The 20,419-nt window shown below is 42.3% G+C and overlaps 3 protein-coding genes across 3 annotated transcripts in view; all 3 read left to right on the forward strand.

Annotated features, from left to right (window-relative positions):
- LOC136628705 (zinc finger protein 665-like) overlaps nt 1-20,419 on the forward strand; it is an 841,644-nt gene that overhangs the window by 468,660 nt on the left and 352,565 nt on the right. The window lies entirely within an intron of this gene.
- LOC136629047 (oocyte zinc finger protein XlCOF22-like) overlaps nt 1-20,419 on the forward strand; it is a 95,309-nt gene that overhangs the window by 13,879 nt on the left and 61,011 nt on the right. The gene's annotated exons all lie outside the window — the stretch shown is intronic.
- On the forward strand, nt 1,398-17,035 carry LOC136629029 (oocyte zinc finger protein XlCOF6-like). The gene is made up of 3 exons (XM_066605149.1): nt 1,398-1,467; nt 1,628-2,013; nt 13,928-17,035. Exons 2-3 carry the CDS (start codon nt 1,929-1,931, stop codon nt 15,328-15,330), a joined length of 1,488 nt encoding a protein of 495 aa, XP_066461246.1. The 5' UTR covers nt 1,398-1,467; nt 1,628-1,928; the 3' UTR covers nt 15,331-17,035.

A 20,419-nucleotide genomic window follows, 5' to 3' on the forward strand; every position in this document is an offset into this window, starting at 1 on the left:
TGACAGCTCCACCAGGCGACAGGTGACAGCTCCACCAGGCGACAGGTGACAGCTCCACTAGGCGACTGCTTAAAGCTCCACTAGACGACAGGTGACGGCTGCCCTAGACGACAGGTGACGGCTGCCCTAGACGACAGGTGACGGCTGCCCTAGACGACAGGTGGCCGCTGCCCTAGACGACAGGTGGCCGCTGCCCTAGACGACAGGTGGCCGCTGCCCTAGACGACAGGTGGCCGCTGCCCTAGACGACAGGTGGCCGCTCCACCACGCGTCAGGGGACCGCTCCACCACGCGACAGGGGACCTTGATCTCATCATAAGCATTTTTGCCCCCCCCCCCCCCCCCCCCCTAGGGACTACTTTTCAATGTCCCAAGGGCCTTGCTGTGTTCCCCAATGACACAGTAAAGAAAACAGGATTTTTTTGTCTTTCACCATAAAATCCTTTGCTCTGATGTCCATTGTGGTACCGAGCGCCCACCCATTGTTTGAGGCAACCGGTAGTTTCTCAGTTCTGAGATAATGCCTTCACTTCTTTGTTTAGTTGTACATTGCATTGAGTTACATGTTCAGTTAGCATTTCGGCGTTTCCTCTCCTAATGCTTGTGTACAAACTGATATAGTGGAGCAGCTACAGGAGGGGTATAGCTGGTAGGAGGAGTCAACTCTTCCTTTGCCTATTGGCTGCATCCTTGTGATGGAGCTATTGCCAAGCTCTATGCTGTGTTCCCCAATGAACATCTAAGAAATGGATTTTAAGGTGAGTAAAAAAGTCCTGTTTTACCTTTTATCATATAAAATAGTACATTTTGTTATTATTCATATCACAACATCTACGAGGCTGATTGATTTTACACTTTGAATACAATATTCATTGGCAGAATTGCTGCTTTATCACATAATGAATGACCTAACAGTAAAACAAAAACAATGGTAGAATGTTTTTTTTTTTTATTAAGATTCTTTATTTGTTATATAGCACATTAAAAATGACCACCTGCCACATAATACAAGCCTTCATCAGGCTGGTTCTGTGATACAGGGAACCTGTGAGGAGTCTTACACTCCCCGAACTACAGGCAGCATAATATCCTGACCGGCGCCCACATTACAGACATCTACAGTATGTTCTCTGGGACACTGCGGGGTTATACATGAGCAATTATCCAAAGATCAGCAAGGAATGTGGAGAAGAGTCATGGGGGCGGGTCCCTGCTGACCTGGTCACATTTGGTCTGCCTGTCAATATCTAACAATTAGGTATAATAAAACCCCTGACATCACACTTATGTGGTTTTTATATTGGCTCATCTTCTCTCCATTCAGGTCGTACAAAGTAGGATCCTCTGATATCTTCTATGTAACATTATATTCCAGATTCACCGTTCAGAATGGAAAAGGACAGGAAGAAGATGGTGAAACGTATGTTAAATCTAACCATAGAGATACTCTTCAAGCTTACTATAGAGGTGAGAGATTCTGATGATGTCACATGACCTCATTCTTATTTATGGTAATAACAGATGATGTCACTGGAGAGGGGAAGGATTCCGATGATGTCACATCACATCCTTTTTATCTATGGTGCTAACAGATAAGTGATATTTATTAACGTCCCCCCACATACAGGATTACACAGTAGTGAAGAAGACCTCTAGTGATGGCTGTCGGGCCCCTGTGTGCAATGAACTGAGTAGACCCCTGAGCCCAACCACGGGGCCCCCACCTCACCCCCTGATATGTGAGGACATCAATGTACAGAAGATTCTAGAACTCACCAACAAGATGATTGAGCTGCTGACTGGAGAGGTGACGCTGCAGGGAATGCTGGGACATTATACAGTAACAGCACTGGAGGCTTCTGGGTGATGACTGTATATTGTGTTGTCAGGTTCCTATAAGGTGTCAGGATGTCGCTGTCTATTTCTCCATGGAGGAGTGGGAGTATTTAGAAGGACACAAGGATCTGTACAAGGAGGCCATGATGGAGACCCACCAGCCGCTCCCATCACCAGGTAATAGACAGGACCTAATGTTCTTGCTGATACACTATTTATATATTCTGGTTGTATCTTTTGATCTCTTATATGTCTTACATGGTGATATCTTTCTTCAACTCTTTTATGTCTTTTTTTTCTTACAATTCAACTTTTTATTGAATATTTCATGTTATTATTATTAACAAAATGTAGAGAACCAATGTTATTTGAAAATTGATCAACTCTCCGTATTACTGACACCATATGAGAGGTATGGCCTCCGGCGAGGGTCCTCTTCTCAACCGCTCTTGGTTATCATTAATTAAATAGAAGAATATATTACTAGAAAAGAATAAAGGAAGAAAAAAAGGAAAGACACCGGCCACTTGGGTTAATGTCCAGCAGGTATAATCAGTAGGCAGTAAAATAAACAAATCTTGAGGCAGTAATATTAGTGAAAGAGGTGAAGCCAATGATTCCACATAAGATGATATTTATGAAACTTCTCATTATCTTTAGCAAGTCGCCTCTCAGGAGTTCTGTTCAGAGATGAACATTGTTGGCTCATTGATCGTGGCGGGCCCGGGAGATTTCCAGTTCCTAGTTATTAGAAGCTTGGTAGACTGGAGAACAGGACAAATTAATCTTCTAGTTTCTGGGGGTTATTGATCGCTATCAAGTAGTAAAAGATCATTTTGGTTTAAGTATTTGGTTCAGTCTTGAGATCCGGTTTATAACGGTAGACACATCTTTCCACAAGGGATGAAGGTGTGGGCAGCTCCAGAAAATGTGGTATAATGAGCCTAGTTGCCCACAGATTCTCCACCAGAGGCCACTGGCATTTGGCAATCTTTCCAGGAGTATAGTACCACCTGATCAAGTTGACTTCTAAGGGATTTGTACATAGGGACGACTTGTTGGCCCATTTAAAAGAAAATATGATATCCATCGATTCGGTGTAAACTTTATTCCCAGTTTTTTTCCCAGTTCCAGAGATGTACTTTTTTTTTTTTCCTTGAAACGTCCGTCTTTTCTGAGAAAATTTCATAAAATGTTTGATAGAGTGACTTGGAGGGGGGAAATGTTGTTAGATAGTAGAGTATGCATTTCAAGGGGCATCCTGGTCTCATGTAAGGATGTAAGGCATAGACACTCAGAAAAGAACTGATTTGGTTATATTGCTGTAAGTATTTTTGAGGGACCCCAAATTCCTTCATCAGATCAGCAAAAGATTTAATCTTTCCTGCTCTTTAAAGGTCTGAGATTCGGTTTACATGTTTTTTTAAACCCAGTTTTTGACCCGAAAGTTGGATATGAAATATTCTGTGATCATCAAGGGAAGTTTTGTTGAGATTTTCTTTGTGGTAGGTCTCTATTTTTGGGTAAGCAGGATCTAGGATTGAATAGAAGCTTGCAGGAGAAGGGACATTGTCTGGATGTTAATGGAGGGAAGTGCTTTTGAAGTGGTCTCTTTTAAGATGGAGGCTAATATGAGGGAATTAAGAGGTCTACTTTCATTAACCCCCCAAGTGGCCACACATACGCGTTTTCATGTCTTGGGTGTCTGGGGTTTAATCTACAGGAACGTAAAAACACGCTAGCCCTGTGGAGTAAATCACCGGGGTCTGCAAGTGTGACAGCTTCCTTCTATTGGCTAACTCTGGCCCCAGTCACACGATTGCTGTTATACATTATGCTGCTTTAGGCTGGGCCAGGTCTGGGCTCACAGCTGAGCCTCTGCAAATGGATTCCACATATGGTCGTGTGAGTCCGGCATTATTCAGATCCCTACCTGTAATGCCTTTGTAATTTACAAGAAGTCCCCAGGAACGCTCAGCTTCTTGCTGTTCCAGGAGCAGCTTGCTGAGCGCCTTCTATTTGAGACTACCGCACCTCAGCAAGCGTACGAGTCTGCGGAAGTGTGAAGTTTCACAGAGCGCCACTTTTTAAACCCCATCCCTGCCACTTAGGTCAGAAGATACCCCCCAAAAAAGTGTCGGGTTTGCAGCAAGTATGGGAGGAGGAAGGATACCATGTTTTCTTGCCCCATGTGCCCATCCTAACAAAGCTGCTGTAATTATCCCTGTTTGAGAAATGCCACACAGTTTTACATTATTACTTTTATCTAAGATTCAGAAAATGCCAAAAAGGGAGGGTTTTTGTTTTTTTTAGGTAGTCAATTTTTTTTCTGCACTAGTGTACAACGGCGCCTGGAATTTATTCACTTGTGCCTTTAAATCCAATGGGTGTTCCCTCCATTACAGGCCTAGCCATGTATCCATTAAGTAGCTTGGGGCTATAATTGGGGTATTACTGAACACAGAACTAGTGCTATAAATTTGGGGTGCGTCACCTCTATTTCCTCTGCTTGAAACAAAGAAAACTATCACGATAGTGACATTTATGAAAACATTTTGATTTTATTTTTCACATGCTTTATACTAATTTTGGAAAAACTGTTGGGTCAGAATGCTCAGTACACACCTAGATAAATGGGCTAAGGGGTCTAGATTTCAAAATGGAGTCACTTATGGGGATGTTCTATCATTTTGGTACCTTGATGGCTCTACAAGAGTGCAATGGGGCCTGGAATTTATTCAGTTGTGCCCTAAAATCCAAAGGGTGTTCCCTCCATTACAGGCCGAACCATGTGTCCTGTAAGCAGATTGGGGTTACAGTGGGTATGTTTCTGAATATCAGACTGCCTGCATTACCTTTACAGGTGACACCTTATTATCCCCGATATCTCAATTAGTAACTGGATCACTGTATATATGGGAAGGGGAGCACCTAATGTTCTTTTAGTGCTATTTCTGCTAAACTGTTATTTAACAATACAAATATTAAAAAGATTAATGCTGAAAGTTTTGGCCCTTTAATAAAATGTAGGAGAAATTGTAGAGGATGTTCAGAAAAAAAACAAATCTATTAAAGGGGTTGTCTCGCGGCAGCAAGTGGGGTTATACACTTCTGTATGGCCATATTAATGCACTTTGTAATATACATCGTGCATGAATTATGAGCCATACAGAAGTTATTCCACTTACCTGCTCCGTTGCTAGCGTCCCCGTCATCATGGCTCCGTCTAATTTCGCTGTCTTCTTGCCTTTTTTAGACGCGCTTGCGCTGTGCGGTCTTCTCCCCTTCTGCTCGGTCCAGGCACGAGCGGCGTTCTGGCTCCGCCCCTTCTATGCATCATCGTGTAGCTCCGCCCCGTCACGTGTGCCGATTCCAGCCAATCAGGAGGCTGGAATCGGCAATGGAACGCACAGAGCCCATGGTGCACCATGGGAGAAGACCCGCGGTGCACCATGGGAGAAAACCGCAGTTCATCCCTGGGAAAGGACTGGTGGCCATCTTAGGGTGCCCACCCACTGGCGATTTTTTTTTTTTTTTCCCTGCGAAATTCGCATTTGTTTCTCTGCAGGGGTCTATGGGACTTGTAATGTTAAAATCGCGATCGCGCAAAATCGCAATTTACCGCGAAATCGCGATTTTTCGCGATCGCGATTTTAACATTACAAGTCCCATAGACCCCTGCAGAGAAAAAAATGCTGCGAATTTCGCAGGGAAAAAAAATCGCCAGTGGGTGGGCGCCCTTAAGCCATTAAGGACCAGCCACTGTATATATACGGCGGCTGGTGCTGGGCTTTGAGGACCACCGATTGTAAAAATACGGCGGTGCTCTAAGTCTCCTGACTCTGCAATCAGTCCAGAGGCAGGTACGGGTTATCAGCTGTTAGTGACAGCTGATACCCTGGAGCAGAAGGCAGGAGGGGTTTTTAACCCTTCCTGCCTCCTGCTTCCCCGATATACAGTGCTCAATGAGCACTGTCGGGGCAAAGTGAAAGTAAGAAGTTCTTTCACTACGGGAGCCTGGGGGGGTCATGTGACCTCCCGGGATTCCCTGCTACTGCAGAGCTGGAGGGTCAGACTTAGACCCTGGCAGCTCTGCAGGTGACTAATCTCACCACAGGGGTTGCTTTCCCCTGTAACTGAGGGTCCTATGGACTGCCCAGCTACAATGGGAAAATGTCAAATAAAGTTAAAAAAAAAAAAAAAGTGAGTGTCCCCCAGAGGTCTTATATGACGTCATGGGGGACACAGATAGTAAAAAACACAATTACAGAAATACGTAAAACAAAACAACAGAATAAAACAACAAAACATACATAAAAAAGAGAATAACACAAAGCAGACGCCAACAAAAACCATCACCGTATGCGCCCTATAAACCAAAACCATACATACTATATATCAAAACGTCCGAAACAAATAGAGGAACCCGTTCCCATACTTTATTTTAGTGTAAATATAAAAAAAAAAAATTTTTAAACTATAAATGTTAAAAAAATCATTTTTTTTAGCATTTTACCCCCAATAAAACTAAAAAACGGAAAAAAAAGTCAGTGAAAAAGATATTAAAAAATAGTCCAATATGTCACGGAAAAAAAAACGCAGCAAAAATAATTTTGGTAGCTAAAGGAAAAAAAATGGAGCAGTAAAACCGCCACATGGGTAAAATCCCTAAAAAGTGTCTGGTCCTTAAGGTACAAAACAACCTGGTCCTTAAGGGGTTAAGGAGAAGATTTTTTAAAGTCCTTATATCGTCGGATCGGTAAGTAGCAAGCGGTTTAAAAACCGCTTTAATTTGCTATTTTATGCCAGGGGGGTGACGGGGAATGGGGTAAGGTAAAATTTTGAGGTTTGCCGCGAGACAACCCCTTTTAAATAGTTTTTTTTTCTCCAGTGTATTCACCGAAGAAAATGGAATGTTAGATGAGATGCAGAGTGATAAAGTAAACTCTCCACTAAATGTCACTAGTCTAACCCAGGAAGAAGTGCAGAGCCATCTTAAAAAGATTAAAACAGACAAATCGCCATGTTCCTAAGGCATACACCCCTGGGTTATAAGGGAATTAGGTAATGTGATACACAGACCCTTGTTACTTATTTATAAGGATGCTATAGTGACGGGGTCTGTTCCACTGGATTGGCACATAGCCAATGGGATGCTGATATTCAAAAAGGGGGCAAAAAGTGAACCTGGAAATTACAGGCCGGTAATTCTTACTTCTATTATTAGTAAAATGTCTGAAAGGTTTCTAAGAGATGCTATCCTGGAGAACCTCAAGGAAATAGCTGTAGAACTCTGTATCAGCATGGGTTTGTGAGAGATCGCTCCTATCAAACCAACCTGATCAGCTACTATGAGGAGGTCTAGACTGGACCGGGGAGAGTCTCTGGATCTGGTGTATCTGGACTTTTCCAAAGCATTTGGTACTGTGCCACATAAAAGGTTGGTATATAGAATGAGAATGCTTGGTCTGGGTGAGAATGTGGGTAAGTAACTGGTCAGTGATTGATAAGAGGGTGGCTACTAATGGTAAATCTTTCAGGACGAGCAAGGAGATACTCGGCTAAGGCACATTACTCGAGCGAGTAGTGCCTTAGCGAGTATACTCGCTCATCCCTAGTTATTACAATTGCCAGATTGGAGTCCGGAAGGAATTGTTTCCCTTAAATGAGGAAAATTAACTTCTACCTCATTTTTACCTTCCTCTGGATCAACATTCGGGGTGAATAGGCTGAACTGGATGCACATAGGTCTTTTTTCGGCCTTACATACTTTGTTACCTATGCAGGTTGGAGGGTACATTAGCAAGGATGCGTGGGAACCAAGCAAAATATACTGTTAATTGGGGGTAGTGGATAAAGTCAGAACTCTATTCTTCTACCTTGTGTTAACATTGCATAAGCTCATTGAGTTTTTAGATAGAACCTTACTGGAGGGGGGCCATATTTGTAAGCCATCTGTTATCCTGGTATGTTTGTGGTTTTTGTTTTTTTTTTATGTATTTAAAAAAAATATTTTCCAGGAAAAATATATATTGGTGACATCATATCTATAACATTCTTAAATACAGTGGCTTAGCTCCAGTATATCTGAAGTAATGCAGTCACCATATTATGTTCCCATACCAGCTCTGCACTGTAATCCCTATCACTGTATACTTACCTCTAATGATCACAGGTGGCATCTTCTCTGATTGGTGCTGCCCATTTTTCTGCCCAGAGAAGACTTAATATAAAACTATACAATCTTTATTATTTATTCCTAAAAACACAACATTTAACGTGACGTAAAAAGTGGAGTGACAGCACCTAGGGTTGACATAACCTCTAAGCGTCAGTGGAACGAACAGTCACACTAAACACAGATTGTGTACCCAAGACCGATATTAACCCCTTAACGACCAGCCCATAGTGTTTTTACGTCCTCCCGAAGTGGGCCTTATTCTCTGAGGACGTAAAAACATGCTTCCTGCAGAGAATAATGCCCCTCGGGCTGTGGACGTGACAGCTCCATGCTGTTGGTGTCCGCAGGTAGCTGACAGCATGGAGCTGTCATCCCGGGCTGTTCGGAGCCCCCCCGGCATTGCGATCGGCGCTATGCAATGGATAGCGCCGATCGCAAAAAAGTAAATAAAAGTGCAATAAAAGTTAAAGATTCAGCTGCTCTGATGGATCGGATCCATCGGAGCAGCTGAAATTACTCACCGAGGTCCGTCGCACGACTCCCAGCTGTCCCGATGCTCCGGGCGCCGTAGCCGTCCTTCTGCGCATGCGCGCCTAGCGGCATTACGTCAGCCGCATGCGCAGAAGGCCCGGCGGCGCGGGAGACTTAAAATCTCCTGGCTCCCGGCTCCTGTAGGTAGCCGGGAGGCAGGAGATGTCAGCGGGGACTGCGGTGAGCGGTCCCGGTACCGCGATCGCCGTTATCCAATGGATAGCGGCGATCGCAAAAAAGTTAAAAAAAAGTGTAAAAAAAGAAAAGTTTCACCTCCCCTCATGGATCGGATCCATGAGGGGAGGTGAAAATACTCACCTCAGGTCCGCCGATGTCCTCCGGCCGGTGTCTGGACCCCCCGCTGGCTTCTGCGATGTGCCGATGCGGCGCGCATGCGCAGAAGCCGGCGAGCCCAGCAAATTCAAAATCTCCCTGCACCCGGCTGTCACAGATAGCCGAGTGCAGGGAGATATGACTGGGGACCGCTGTATGCGGTTTCCAGTCATATGATCACCGTTATCCATCAGATAACGGTGATCATATAAAGTTAAAAAGTAAAAAAAAAAAAAAGTTAAAAGTAAAAAAAAGTTTAAAAAGTTAAAGTTTCATCTCCCCTTATGGATCGTATCCGTAAGGGGGGATGAAATTATGTACCCAAGGTCCCGGATTTGTTCCCTGGTGGGATGTTGATCCGCGGATGTTACCCCAGCTTCGGCGCATGCGCCCGTCAGCATGATGGCGGACGCATGCGCAAAAGTGAAAGATTGCCCAAGAAATATAAAATCTCCCTGCTGCTGGCTACAAAAGGTAGCCAAGAGCCTGGAGATGTCACGGGGAGCCGCGGTATGCGGTTACTGGTCACGTGATCGCCGTTATCCAATGCATAATGGCGATCACGTAAAAGTTCTTTAAAAAGTGGCAGTTTCATTTCCCCTCACCGATGCGATCGGTGGGGGGAGATGAAACATCTTCTCGGAGGCTTCCGCATTTGAATCCAGATGCGATTATCCTCCATGGACCCTTCCGGCTGCTGCGCATGCGCCCGCCGGCAAAATGCCGGACACATTCGCAAGAGCCGGGAAGCCCAGGAAATGTTAAATCTCCTTGCTCCCAGCGACCAACGGTTGCTGAGTGCTTGGAGCAGTGACCGGTGGCCTCGCTGAGCGGTCCCCGGTCACATGATAAAGTAGCGAACTAACATTAGGCCGGTCACGCGTGACCGGAGAGGAATTACAGGTTCTGCATGCGCTTGATCAGCGGTAATCCACGGATCAATCGCATGCATTGGATTACACAATCCCCCCCCAATTAGCGGGTCGGAATTATGGAATCCACTCGCAGAAAACAGAACACAGCATGCTATATTTTACCACGAATATCTGCGACCTAGAGCCCTTTGTGCTCTATGACCACGGATATACTCGCACCCCATATGCAAACACATTGTGTACGGGCTGCGGGTACCCGAGTCATCTCTAAGCGACGGCGCGGGAACTGCAAACAAAAAACCGCCCGTGTGAGTAGGCAGTTATGCGCAGTACATTACGCAGCCGTATGCAGGGTCACAGCCGGGCTCACAGCCGGGATCTGCAGCGGGCCTCCGCAAGCAGATTCCGCCTACGGCTACGTGAGCCCGGCGTTATTCAGACCGCTACCTGTAATCCGTAATTTACAAGAAGCCCCGGGAACGCTCGCCTTCCTGCAGTTCCAGGAGCAGCTTGTTGAGCGCCTTCTCTGTGAGACCGCTGCACCGCAGCAAGATTACAAAGCCTCACAGCGCCACTTTCTACACCCCATCCCCGCTGCTGAGGTTACGAAATACCCCCCAAAATACATGAGAGGAGGGGGGGGGGGGGATACCCGGTTTTCTTGCCCCATGTGCCCAGCCCAACCAGCCTCCGTAATTACCCCTGTCTTCGGACATAAAACGCATTTATATTATTACCTTTATCTAATATTTAGGGAATGCCAAAAAATGGGGATGGCGGGGGGGGGGGGGGGGATTATTTTTAGGAAGTCAATTTTTTTTCCGTATAAGTGGGCAATGGGGCCTTGAATTTATTCAGTTCTGCCCTGAAATCCAGCGGGCATTCCCTCCATTATGGGCTTAGCCATGTGTCCTGTAAGTAGATTAGGGCCACAATGGGTATGTTTCTGAACAGGGGACAAACAGGGGTATCCATTTTGGGGTGAAAGTCTTCATTCCTATGTACACTGTAAAAAAAAACCAGTTTTTAAATTGACAAAATTGCCAAACAAATGAAAATCGTAATTTTTTCCTTTTGCTTTGCTTAGATTCATTCAAATACTTTGGGGTCAAAATATGCAGTACACCCCTAGATGAATTTGTTAAGGGGTCTAGTTTTTAAAATGGGTCATTTGTGGGGGTTCTCTATCGTTTTGGACGCTCAATGGCTCTACATGTGGGCAATGGGGACTGGAATTTATTCCGTTGTACCCTGAAATCCAACAGGTGCTCCTTCCATTATAGGCCTAGCTATGTTTCCTTTAAGTAGATTAGGGCCACAATGGGTATGTTTCTGAACACGGGACAAATGGGGGTATCCATTTTGGGGCGAAAGTCTTCATTCCTATGTACACTTTCCAAAAAAAACAGTTTTTAAATTGACACAATTGCCAAAAAAATGAAAATCGTAATTTTTTCCTTCTCCTTGGCTTAGATTCATTCAAAAACTGTGAAGTCAAAAAAGTCATTATACCCCTAGATAAATTCGTTAGGGGGTCTACTTTTCAAAATGGGGTCACTTGTGGGGGTTCTCCATCGTTTTGGTCACTCAATGGCTCTACAAGTGGGCGATAGGGCCTAAATCTCCTTCAAGCAAAATTTCTGTTCCGAAAGCCACCGGTTGCTCCTTTCATTTTGGGCCCCATTGTGCATATAGACGTAATACTAGGGCCACAATGGGTATGTTTCTGTGCACAGGACAAACGGGTATCCATTTTGGGGTGCAAGTCTTCATTCATATATGTGTGGTACAAAAAAAACTGCTTTTGAAATGACAGAATTACCAAAAAATGAAAATCGTATTTTTTTTCCTTCGGCTTGGCTTAGATTCATTCAAAAACTGTGAAGTCAAAAAAGTCATCCTACCCCTAGATAAATTCGTTAAGGGGTCTACTTTTCAAAATGGGGTCACTTGTGGGCGTTCTCCATCGTTTTGGTCACTCAAGGGCTCTACAAGTGGGCAATGGGGACTAAATCTCCTTCAAGCAAAATTTCTGTTCCGAAAGCCACTGGTTGCTCCTTTCATTTTGGGCCCCATTGTGCATCCAGACATATGATTAGGGCCACAATGGGTATGTTTCTGAGCACGGGAGAAATAGGGGTATCCATTTTGGGGTGCAAGTCTTCATTCATATATGTGCTGTACAAAAAAAATGCTTTTAAAATGACAGAATTACCAAAAAAATGAAAATCGTAATTTTTTTCCTTCGGCTTGGCTTAGATTCATTCAAAAACTGTGAAGTCAAAAAAGTCATTATACCACTAGATAAATTCGTTAAGGGGTCTACTTTTCAAAATGGGGTCACTTGTGGGGGTTCTCCATAGTTTTGGTCACTCAATGGCTCTACAAGTGGGCAATGGGGCCTAAATCTCCTTCAAGCAAAATTTCTGTTCCGAAAGCCACCGATTGCTCCTTTCATTTTGGGCCCCATTGTGCATCCAAACGTAAGATTAGGGCCACAATGGGTATGTTTATGAGCACGGGACAAACAGGGGTATCCATTCTGGGGTGCAAATCCTAATTTTCATGTGTACTATAGAAAAAAGTCCTGTCTTTAAAATGACATATTTGCAAAAATATGACATTTTTGTTTTTCTCTTCTAAATTGCATTGACTCCTGAAAAAAAACTGTGGGGTTAAAATACTCATGACACCCCTCAGTGAATACGTTAAAGGGTGTAGTTTTTAAAATGGGGTCACTTGTGGGGGTATCTATCATTTTGACTCCTATGAGCCTTTCCAATCTTGGATTGGTGTAGGAAAACAAAGTGTTGCTCAAAATGCTGAAAAGTAATGTTACATTTGTACGTCTCCTAAATGGTTAAAAAAAAACGAAAGTTTTTCCAATGTGCGCCCAAAATAAAGTAAACAGATGGAAATATAAATCTTAGCAAAAATTTCTATATTATGTTTGCACATATTTGAGATATTGCAGTTGGAAATGTGAAAAAATGACGATTTTTTCAAAATTTTCCCAATTTTGGCGCTTTTAATAAATAAACACAAATTCTATCGGTCTTTTTTTTCCACCTAAATGAAGTACAACATGTGGCGATAAAACAATGTCAGAATCGCTTGGATATGCAAAACCTTTCTGGTCTTTTTCCATGCTAAAGTGACATGTGTCAGATTTGCAAAATTTGGCCTGGTCATTAAGGCGTAAACAGGCTTGGTCACTAAGGGGTTAAGTTCGGTCTCTTAAATGTATTAGTCAGGCCTTATAGTAGATACATCTTTGTAATTATAGATCAATAGGGGGACGTCGAGCCTCTATCCATATCACTTATTTCACACTGGGTGATTGATGACAGTCTCAAGAAAAATTGCGGATGGAAGAGTTAGAGGACCGAGTTTGGCCGCCTTGGATCACAGACGTGTCTAAAGTTTTCTTATGGTTTGGATTTATTCTGACTTCCAGCTTATTGGTTATCAATCTATGCTGGATAGATGTAGGTACAGTGGATACAAATTCTTTAATAAGGTAGGCAATTCTCGTTTCTACTAACCAATGCCCGTGGGTCAGCCAGCCTAGCAAGAGGTAATCAGAACTGGATATGGGGATATTTGAGCTAAAAAGGCTCAGATGACTGGCCCTTGATAGATCGCTCAAAGTATAAGAGCTCAAATAATAGGCTCTTAAACAGACAGCTCTCTCGAGTAATAAGCTCTTAATAAGAGCTGTCCGTTAGCCTCTGCACCGAGAAGAAGAGCATCCAGATAGACAGGACTATTAGGGACAAAGAGGCTAGTGTGTCTTATGCAGACTTTTGAAGAGGGCCTAATGAGTCAGCCATGGAACAGGTAGGCTGTCCATTTGGCCTTGAGCACCATAGCAGTCAAGTGGTTGGCCTACTGATTGTGATTAGAGATGAGCGAGCACGCTCGTTTAAGGCTGATGCTCGAGCGAGTATTGGTGTTCTCGAGTAACTGATTACTCGTCCAAGCACTATGCGGGTGGAGGTGGGGGGGGGAGAGAGAGAACTACCGTTGTTCTTGTTAATAATTACATTTTGCTACATGACTTATAATTTGTTTGGACATATGTATATTGTAATGTTATAAAATACCAATATCTATTTTTTAGGCTTCATATTATTCAAAAAATAGTAAAAATACGTTTTATTCTTGGCAGATGATGGTACCGGGAGCTCAGAGAGATGTCTGATGTCTTCTGCTTTACAATCTGAAGATTGTGGTATAACACAAGATACATATGAAGAAGCTGCCATTATCCCAGATATACCATTAGCCCTTCACAGCAAAGATCCATCATCTGCTCCTCTTATACAGTGTGTCCCATCACAGACTGATAAGAAGAAAAGTCACAGAAGGGGAAAACATCAAGGAACTCACATGAGGGAGAAGCCGTATTCATGCTCAGAATGTGGGAAATGTTTTACCCACAATGCATTTCTTGCTGTACATCAGAGAATTCACACAGGGGAGAAGCCATTTTCTTGTTCTGAATGTGGGAAATGTTTTACAGTGCAATCATCTCTTGTTAACCATCGGAGAATTCACACAGGAGAAAAGCCCTTTACTTGTACTGCATGTGGGAGATGTTTTACAGTGCAATCATCCCTTGTTACACATCAGAGAACTCACACAGGGGAGAAGATATTTTCTTGTTCAGAATGTAGGAAATGTTTTACACTGAAATCAACTCTTCTTAAACATCAGAGAAGTCACACAGGAGAAAAAAACTTTGCTTGTTCTGAATGTGGGAAATGGTTTACAACAAAATCAATTCTTGTTGCACATCAGAGACTTCACACAGGAGAGAAGACATTTTCTTGTTCTGAATGTGAGAAATGTTTTACAACGAAACTACATCTTGCTACACATCAGAGAACTCACACAGGAGAGAAACCATTTTCTTGTTCTGAATGTGGGAAAGGTTTTACAGTGAAATCAACTCTTGTCGAACATCGGAGAATTCACACAGGAGAAAAGCCGTTCACTTGTTCTGTATGTGGGAAATCTTTTGCAGTGCAATCATCATATCTTAGACATGAGAAAACTCACACAGGGGAGAAAACGTTTCCTTGTTCAGAATGTGGGAAATCTTTTGCACAGAAATCAACTCTTGTTAAACATCAGAGAATTCACACAGGGGAGAAGACATTTTCTTGTTCAGAATGTGGGAAATGTTTTGCAACGAAAACAAATCTTGTTACACATCAGAGAATTCACACAGGAGAGAAGCCATTTTCTTGTCCTGAATGTGGGAAATGTTTTAAAGCTAAAGCAAGTCTTATCGAACATCTGAGAACTCACACAGGGGAGAAGCCCTTTACCTGTTCTGTATGTAGGAAATCTTTTTCAGTGCAATCATCATTTGTTAGACATGAGAGAACTCACACAGGGGAGAAGACATTTTCTTGTTCAGAATGTAGGAAATCTTTTGCGCAGAAAGCAACTCTTGTTAAACATCAGAGAATGCACACAGGAGAGAAGCCATTTTCTTGTTCTGAATGTGGCAAATGTTTTGCAACGAAAACAACTCTTGTTACACATCAGAGAATTCACATATGAGAGAAGCCATTTTCTTGCCCTGAATGTGGGAAATGGTTTACAGCTAAGTCAACTCTTATCGAACATCAGAGAATTCACACAGGGGAGAAGACATTTACTTGTTCTGTATGTGGGAAATGCTTCGCAGTGCAATCATCTTTTGTTAAACATGAGAGAATTCACACAGGAGAGAAGCCATTTCTTTGTTCCAGCTGTGGGAAATGCTTTACACTGAAACAAAATCTGGTTAGCCATCAGAGAATTCATACGGATAGAAGCCAGATTCTTGCATGGTTAGGAAAGTGATTTATCCATAAGTCAGCTCTAACTCCACATCAAGGATCTCACCGAGGAAAGCATTTTCATGTTCAAAAACTCACAACTTCTTAAACATCAAAGAACTCATACGGGGAAATAGCTATTTTTTAAATATAATAAAGGGTCATACAGCATTCTCCTGCAACATAAATGAGCTTAAATCAGATACGAGGGGTTAATGTAGCATCAGACTGTGCAGTTATCCAACTATATTATAGTTGTCTTCATAAGTGGTGGATTTGCTGGGGATTTTCTGCACTAAAATCGGCCCCATGTTGCCCCGGCCTACAGCAGACATCACCCTTTCTGTTCCATTGGGCACATTTGCTATCCATTTTTTTAATCTCTACAAAGAATCCCCAATGAATCTGCCACCTGTGAACGTTCCTTAGTTCTATATTTCAGTCTGAGAGTGGGCACATAAAGATCGATCCCAATCACAGTTTTTCTCCCCTCGTTACAAGTCATGGGTGGAGATTGCATGGCTGGGGCCTCTTTCTTCATTTAGAAGAGTCTTTTCTGTACTTGTAGAGCACAAACTGTGCCACCAGCACTGCAGAACTCCTAAAGCTCCATTTACCTAAAATGTAATGTTTATGATACATTTTAATGTCATTGTTAATTATCAACCAGTTGTGATAAAAACACATGATGGCAGCAAGGAAAAAAATATCATGGGTAGGATTAATGGGATTAATTATATATAGGCGGTAAGGATACAGTTGAGTAAAAAAAAATACTAGAACTTGGGCCTTGCTATACCCGATGGAAGAACTAGAGATGGTGCTGCACTGCCTATCAGTAATTACAAATAGAAAAGCTTTACCCCATAAGATGTTTCACTGGTAATTCAGCTTCATCAGAGGGTGGGGCAAGTGAGATCAGGGATGCCTGAGAAGTTCTTTAATAATGCAGAAACAAGTGGTATGCACTTATAGCCACAAAGATTCTGCCCTTGTTCATCTCCATTTAATTGTTTTTTTCTTACCAAATTAATTATAATGGGTCCTTAAATCCTGGGGGATCAGCCACTTACAATAAGGTCCTCTTAGGGGCAACATTGAGAGAAAGCTCTAATAGAAGGAGGCACTGTGGATCATACCAACTGTGGTGATTTGCTTGATGGAAGGGTTCTCATATTCTGCATTATTATCCCAGCACCCACCTCTGCACTTCAGGCCCAGAAAATCTTAATTTAAGAAGGTTTAGTATTTGTTGTAATACTTACTACTAGAGATGAGCGAGCATACTCGCTAAGGCAAACTACTCGAGCGAGTAGTGCCTTATTCGAGTACCTGCCCGCTCGTCTCTAAAGATTCGGCTGCCGGCGGGGGAGAGCGGGGAGGAACGGAGGTGAGATCTCTCTCTCCCTCTCTCCCCCCTGCTAACTCACCTCTCCCCCGCGCCGGCAGCCAAATCTTTAGAGACAAGCGGGCAGGTACTCGAATAAGGCACTACTCGCTTGAGTAGTTTGCCTTAGCGAGTATGCTCGCTCCTCTCTCCTTACTACATATATTACCAGTTGGGGACTGCTCGCTCTGAATTATTTAGCTTTTCCACATCTCCTCCTGCATGTAGTACATATAAAGATGGACTTCATTGTAATTTCTCTATATAAATAATAGCACGTCTGTTCGGTTTATTACAGAATCAATCATACGGTTCAGTCACTTTTATATTTTTGCACTGGACATTAAACACGTGAATATGAAAACAACACGACGGTAAAATTACATCTGGAATAAAATTACAATAACCCCAGAAGGGTGGAACCTCTGGTGGAAATGTTAAAGGATTCTGAACGGAAAGAAAAAGAGAAGAGTATAGAAAGGAAGAAAGAAGTCAAAAAAGAGGGAAAGGGAAAAGGAGAAGAAAGAGATGAGACATGAGAGTGACGGCCGAGTCCAAATTGATCAATTCCAATGAGTCATTGATTGATTGTGTGCATTGTCTGCATGAGCTCAGCTCATCTAGTTTTTTTGGTATTGTGATAAGTCCCTGAGCCTACTTGGTTTATCCAGGGGATCTCACTGACCAGTTTCTAAATCTGGTTGAGTTACTCTGTGCGCATGGTCCCGGGGCGTGAACACGTCATTCAGTTTGTTGTTATGGCACACTAAGTCCCAGAGCATACTCGGCAGATCAGTGATAATGTGCACTCAGTTTTTGAGCATGCGCAGTTGATTCAGTTTTTTTGGTTTTATGCACTAATTCCCAGGGCACACTCAGCTTATTTTGTTGACCCCTTGCTCAAACCACTTGTCGGAGTATTTATTGTCCATGGCTCTCCATAGCAGCCCTAATCTGTCAGTCTGTTATAGACATGTCACATTGGCTCATTTTAATATGTTCACACCCCCTTGTCTAAGGATTTTTTTGCTTAGAGCTCTGCATTGCAGCCTTAATCTGTTAATCAGATCTAGAGATATATTATTGGCTCAGTTTTGTAGTTGTGTGCTCATACCACTTGCTTAAGTATTATAACAGATCTTCTCAAGCGTCCCTGATCTCAGCTGCCCTTACACCTGATGAAGCTTGGTCACCAGTGAAACATCTTTGGGGGTATATATGTTGGTGCTATAGAAATGTTATTATCTTTGTATTTTTATTTGCTGGTAGGCAGTATAGCAATGTCTCTACATCTTCCACTGCGGATGGCAAGGCCCAAGTTTCTGTTCTTTTTCTCATCTGGATGCTACTAAGAAGTAGAGATCCAAAATGGAGTCAGATGTTTTTGTATCAGGACTTTCCAAGACTTCTGCTTCCAGAGAAATGATCAAACTACTCAAGAAGCTCCCTATATCATGTTGTTATAGCACATAGAATGTATAGAGTCAATACTGATATTCATCTTTCATGCATGTAGTTATATAGTCATCCTGTAGGCCTCAGTTATTGATTTATAGTTTCATGACTTCTGTAGAACCTTTGATTCTGTATATATTCTGAGACAATGTAGTCTACTTGTGGAACCAAATGTCCTGTCATAAGACTATTTAGTTAATGGGTTTATTATCCCAGATGTTCCTTAGAGAAGACAATGAGGTTTCTCCCTGCTGACCTCTATCCATAATCCCTTGTCTTTGAGAAAACTCCCTTTATTTGTAGAAATTAGTGATTTATTGATGTTTTACTAAATAACTATATATAAGATGAGGTGCATTTCTGTGAAAATTGCCACTTAATAGCAATGTGTCTAAGTGAACCAGTGATCATTGGTATTCAGTAAACTGTAACCATCAACAAGCAATCAGTTTGTTGTCTGTTATTCAAGGAACAACTTCTCATTTGGTGACCTCTGAAGAACTTCCTCATCCTACTTCTGCATTCTGCACTACCGAGGAGGGATCAGCTAAAGTGAGAAAAAGCTTATTCTCTCCTTTTCTCATTGCTACTGCCTTGTGGGTAGTACATAATGGGTTACAGCATTCAGGAGACAGAGGGTAGCAGTTCTTCCTTATGATTGCCTGCTTAGTTGTGTACAGGTTACTGATGATCATTAGTGGTTTTTATAACGTGTTATAGTTTCTAGAAGCCTGTTATGTTTGTTTTTCTGTGTGGCTACTGTGTTTTGGGGTCATTTTGCCTAAATCTTTTCTTTTTCTTGTTGAATAACTGTGGGAAGATCATGTATGCTTTAGTGTAACCAAACTAAGATGAAAGGATAGAATTTACTAAAATTAATTCACTAATGTGGGGAAAAGATTTAGTAGGTAGAAACGATTTACTGAAGTGCGCCATAGGGCAAAAAGATCAGTAAGTCATAGAATCACTGGATGTGGTAAACTGGTAACAGACACTTGTGACTGGTGGTTCTAATATCTCCACAAAGGTTTGAGAGAAGCCATAATGTCTCCTATACTCCATCTTGTCCTTTGTCCGATTTTCTGTTTCTACCTCCATTTTCTGTATTTTGCTTAACACGTATCCAGGACAGTCAGAGAACTGCAATGTCATTTTAGAAGGCTCCTGAAGAAGGCCCAATTAACTCTATCCTACACAAGAGTGAATTGCAGCTGACCCCTCCTCCCCAGGGAAAGGCTGGTGGAGGACAAGCGAGCCGAAACTGGACTTTACCTAGATATGTGAGAGCAGTAAATATGTGGGCATTTTGTCTTTTGTATCCATATTGTATGCTTCTGTCTGTTATATCATAAAACTTGTGTTTTTCCATTAACTAAGAGCATTCCAGACACAATATCTCAGCCTTGTCGAAGTGGTACAAAAAATCCAGACTGATGACCTTGGCGTTATCAGCACGAATTTTCAAAAAATATGTTCTGTTTTACTTTACCCTATATATTGAGATGCAGCGCTAATAAAGATCAGATGACTTCCTTTCACATTCAAAGTGTGTGTGATTTGTAAGCTTCTTCGAGCTTCAACATTCACAGGTAATTTGGCCACCTGAAAACATACCAAGTAGTAAATATTTTTGCTAACATATGCATAATTAGTCTGTTTAGTAAAATAGATATTTCTTTCTATTGATATGTATCTGCATCTCTCCCTACTTATGTATATAGAAATATCTATATAACACATAGACAAATGTACTTTTATGTATTACACACATAGAAATGTATAACCTTTATACAAGCCTTAACTGACTAATGATTGCCAAACGCTGCCAATTACAATCTCAGAAGTGTTATATATATGAACCAACTAACGACCCTTCAGATAGCTAATGTGATGAAAGAGAAGTTAACTCAAGATTGACCAGCTAACAGTATGCAGGCAAGGAGTGACCTGGAGAATGGCATCGCTTCACATGCTAAGGTTTAATGAC

Source organism: Eleutherodactylus coqui, chromosome 5 (assembly GCF_035609145.1).
Source record: "Eleutherodactylus coqui strain aEleCoq1 chromosome 5, aEleCoq1.hap1, whole genome shotgun sequence".
In the NCBI taxonomy this organism is placed as follows: Eukaryota; Metazoa; Chordata; class Amphibia; order Anura; family Eleutherodactylidae; genus Eleutherodactylus; species Eleutherodactylus coqui.

Coding starts and splice junctions, on each gene's coding strand:
- LOC136629029 (XM_066605149.1), top strand. CDS start 1,929: ATGGAGGAGTGGGAGTATTTAGAAGGACACAAGGATCTGTACAAGGAG. Junction 2,014..13,927: donor CCAGCCGCTCCCATCACCAG/GTAATAGACAGG, acceptor TATTCTTGGCAG/ATGATGGTACCGGGAGCTCA.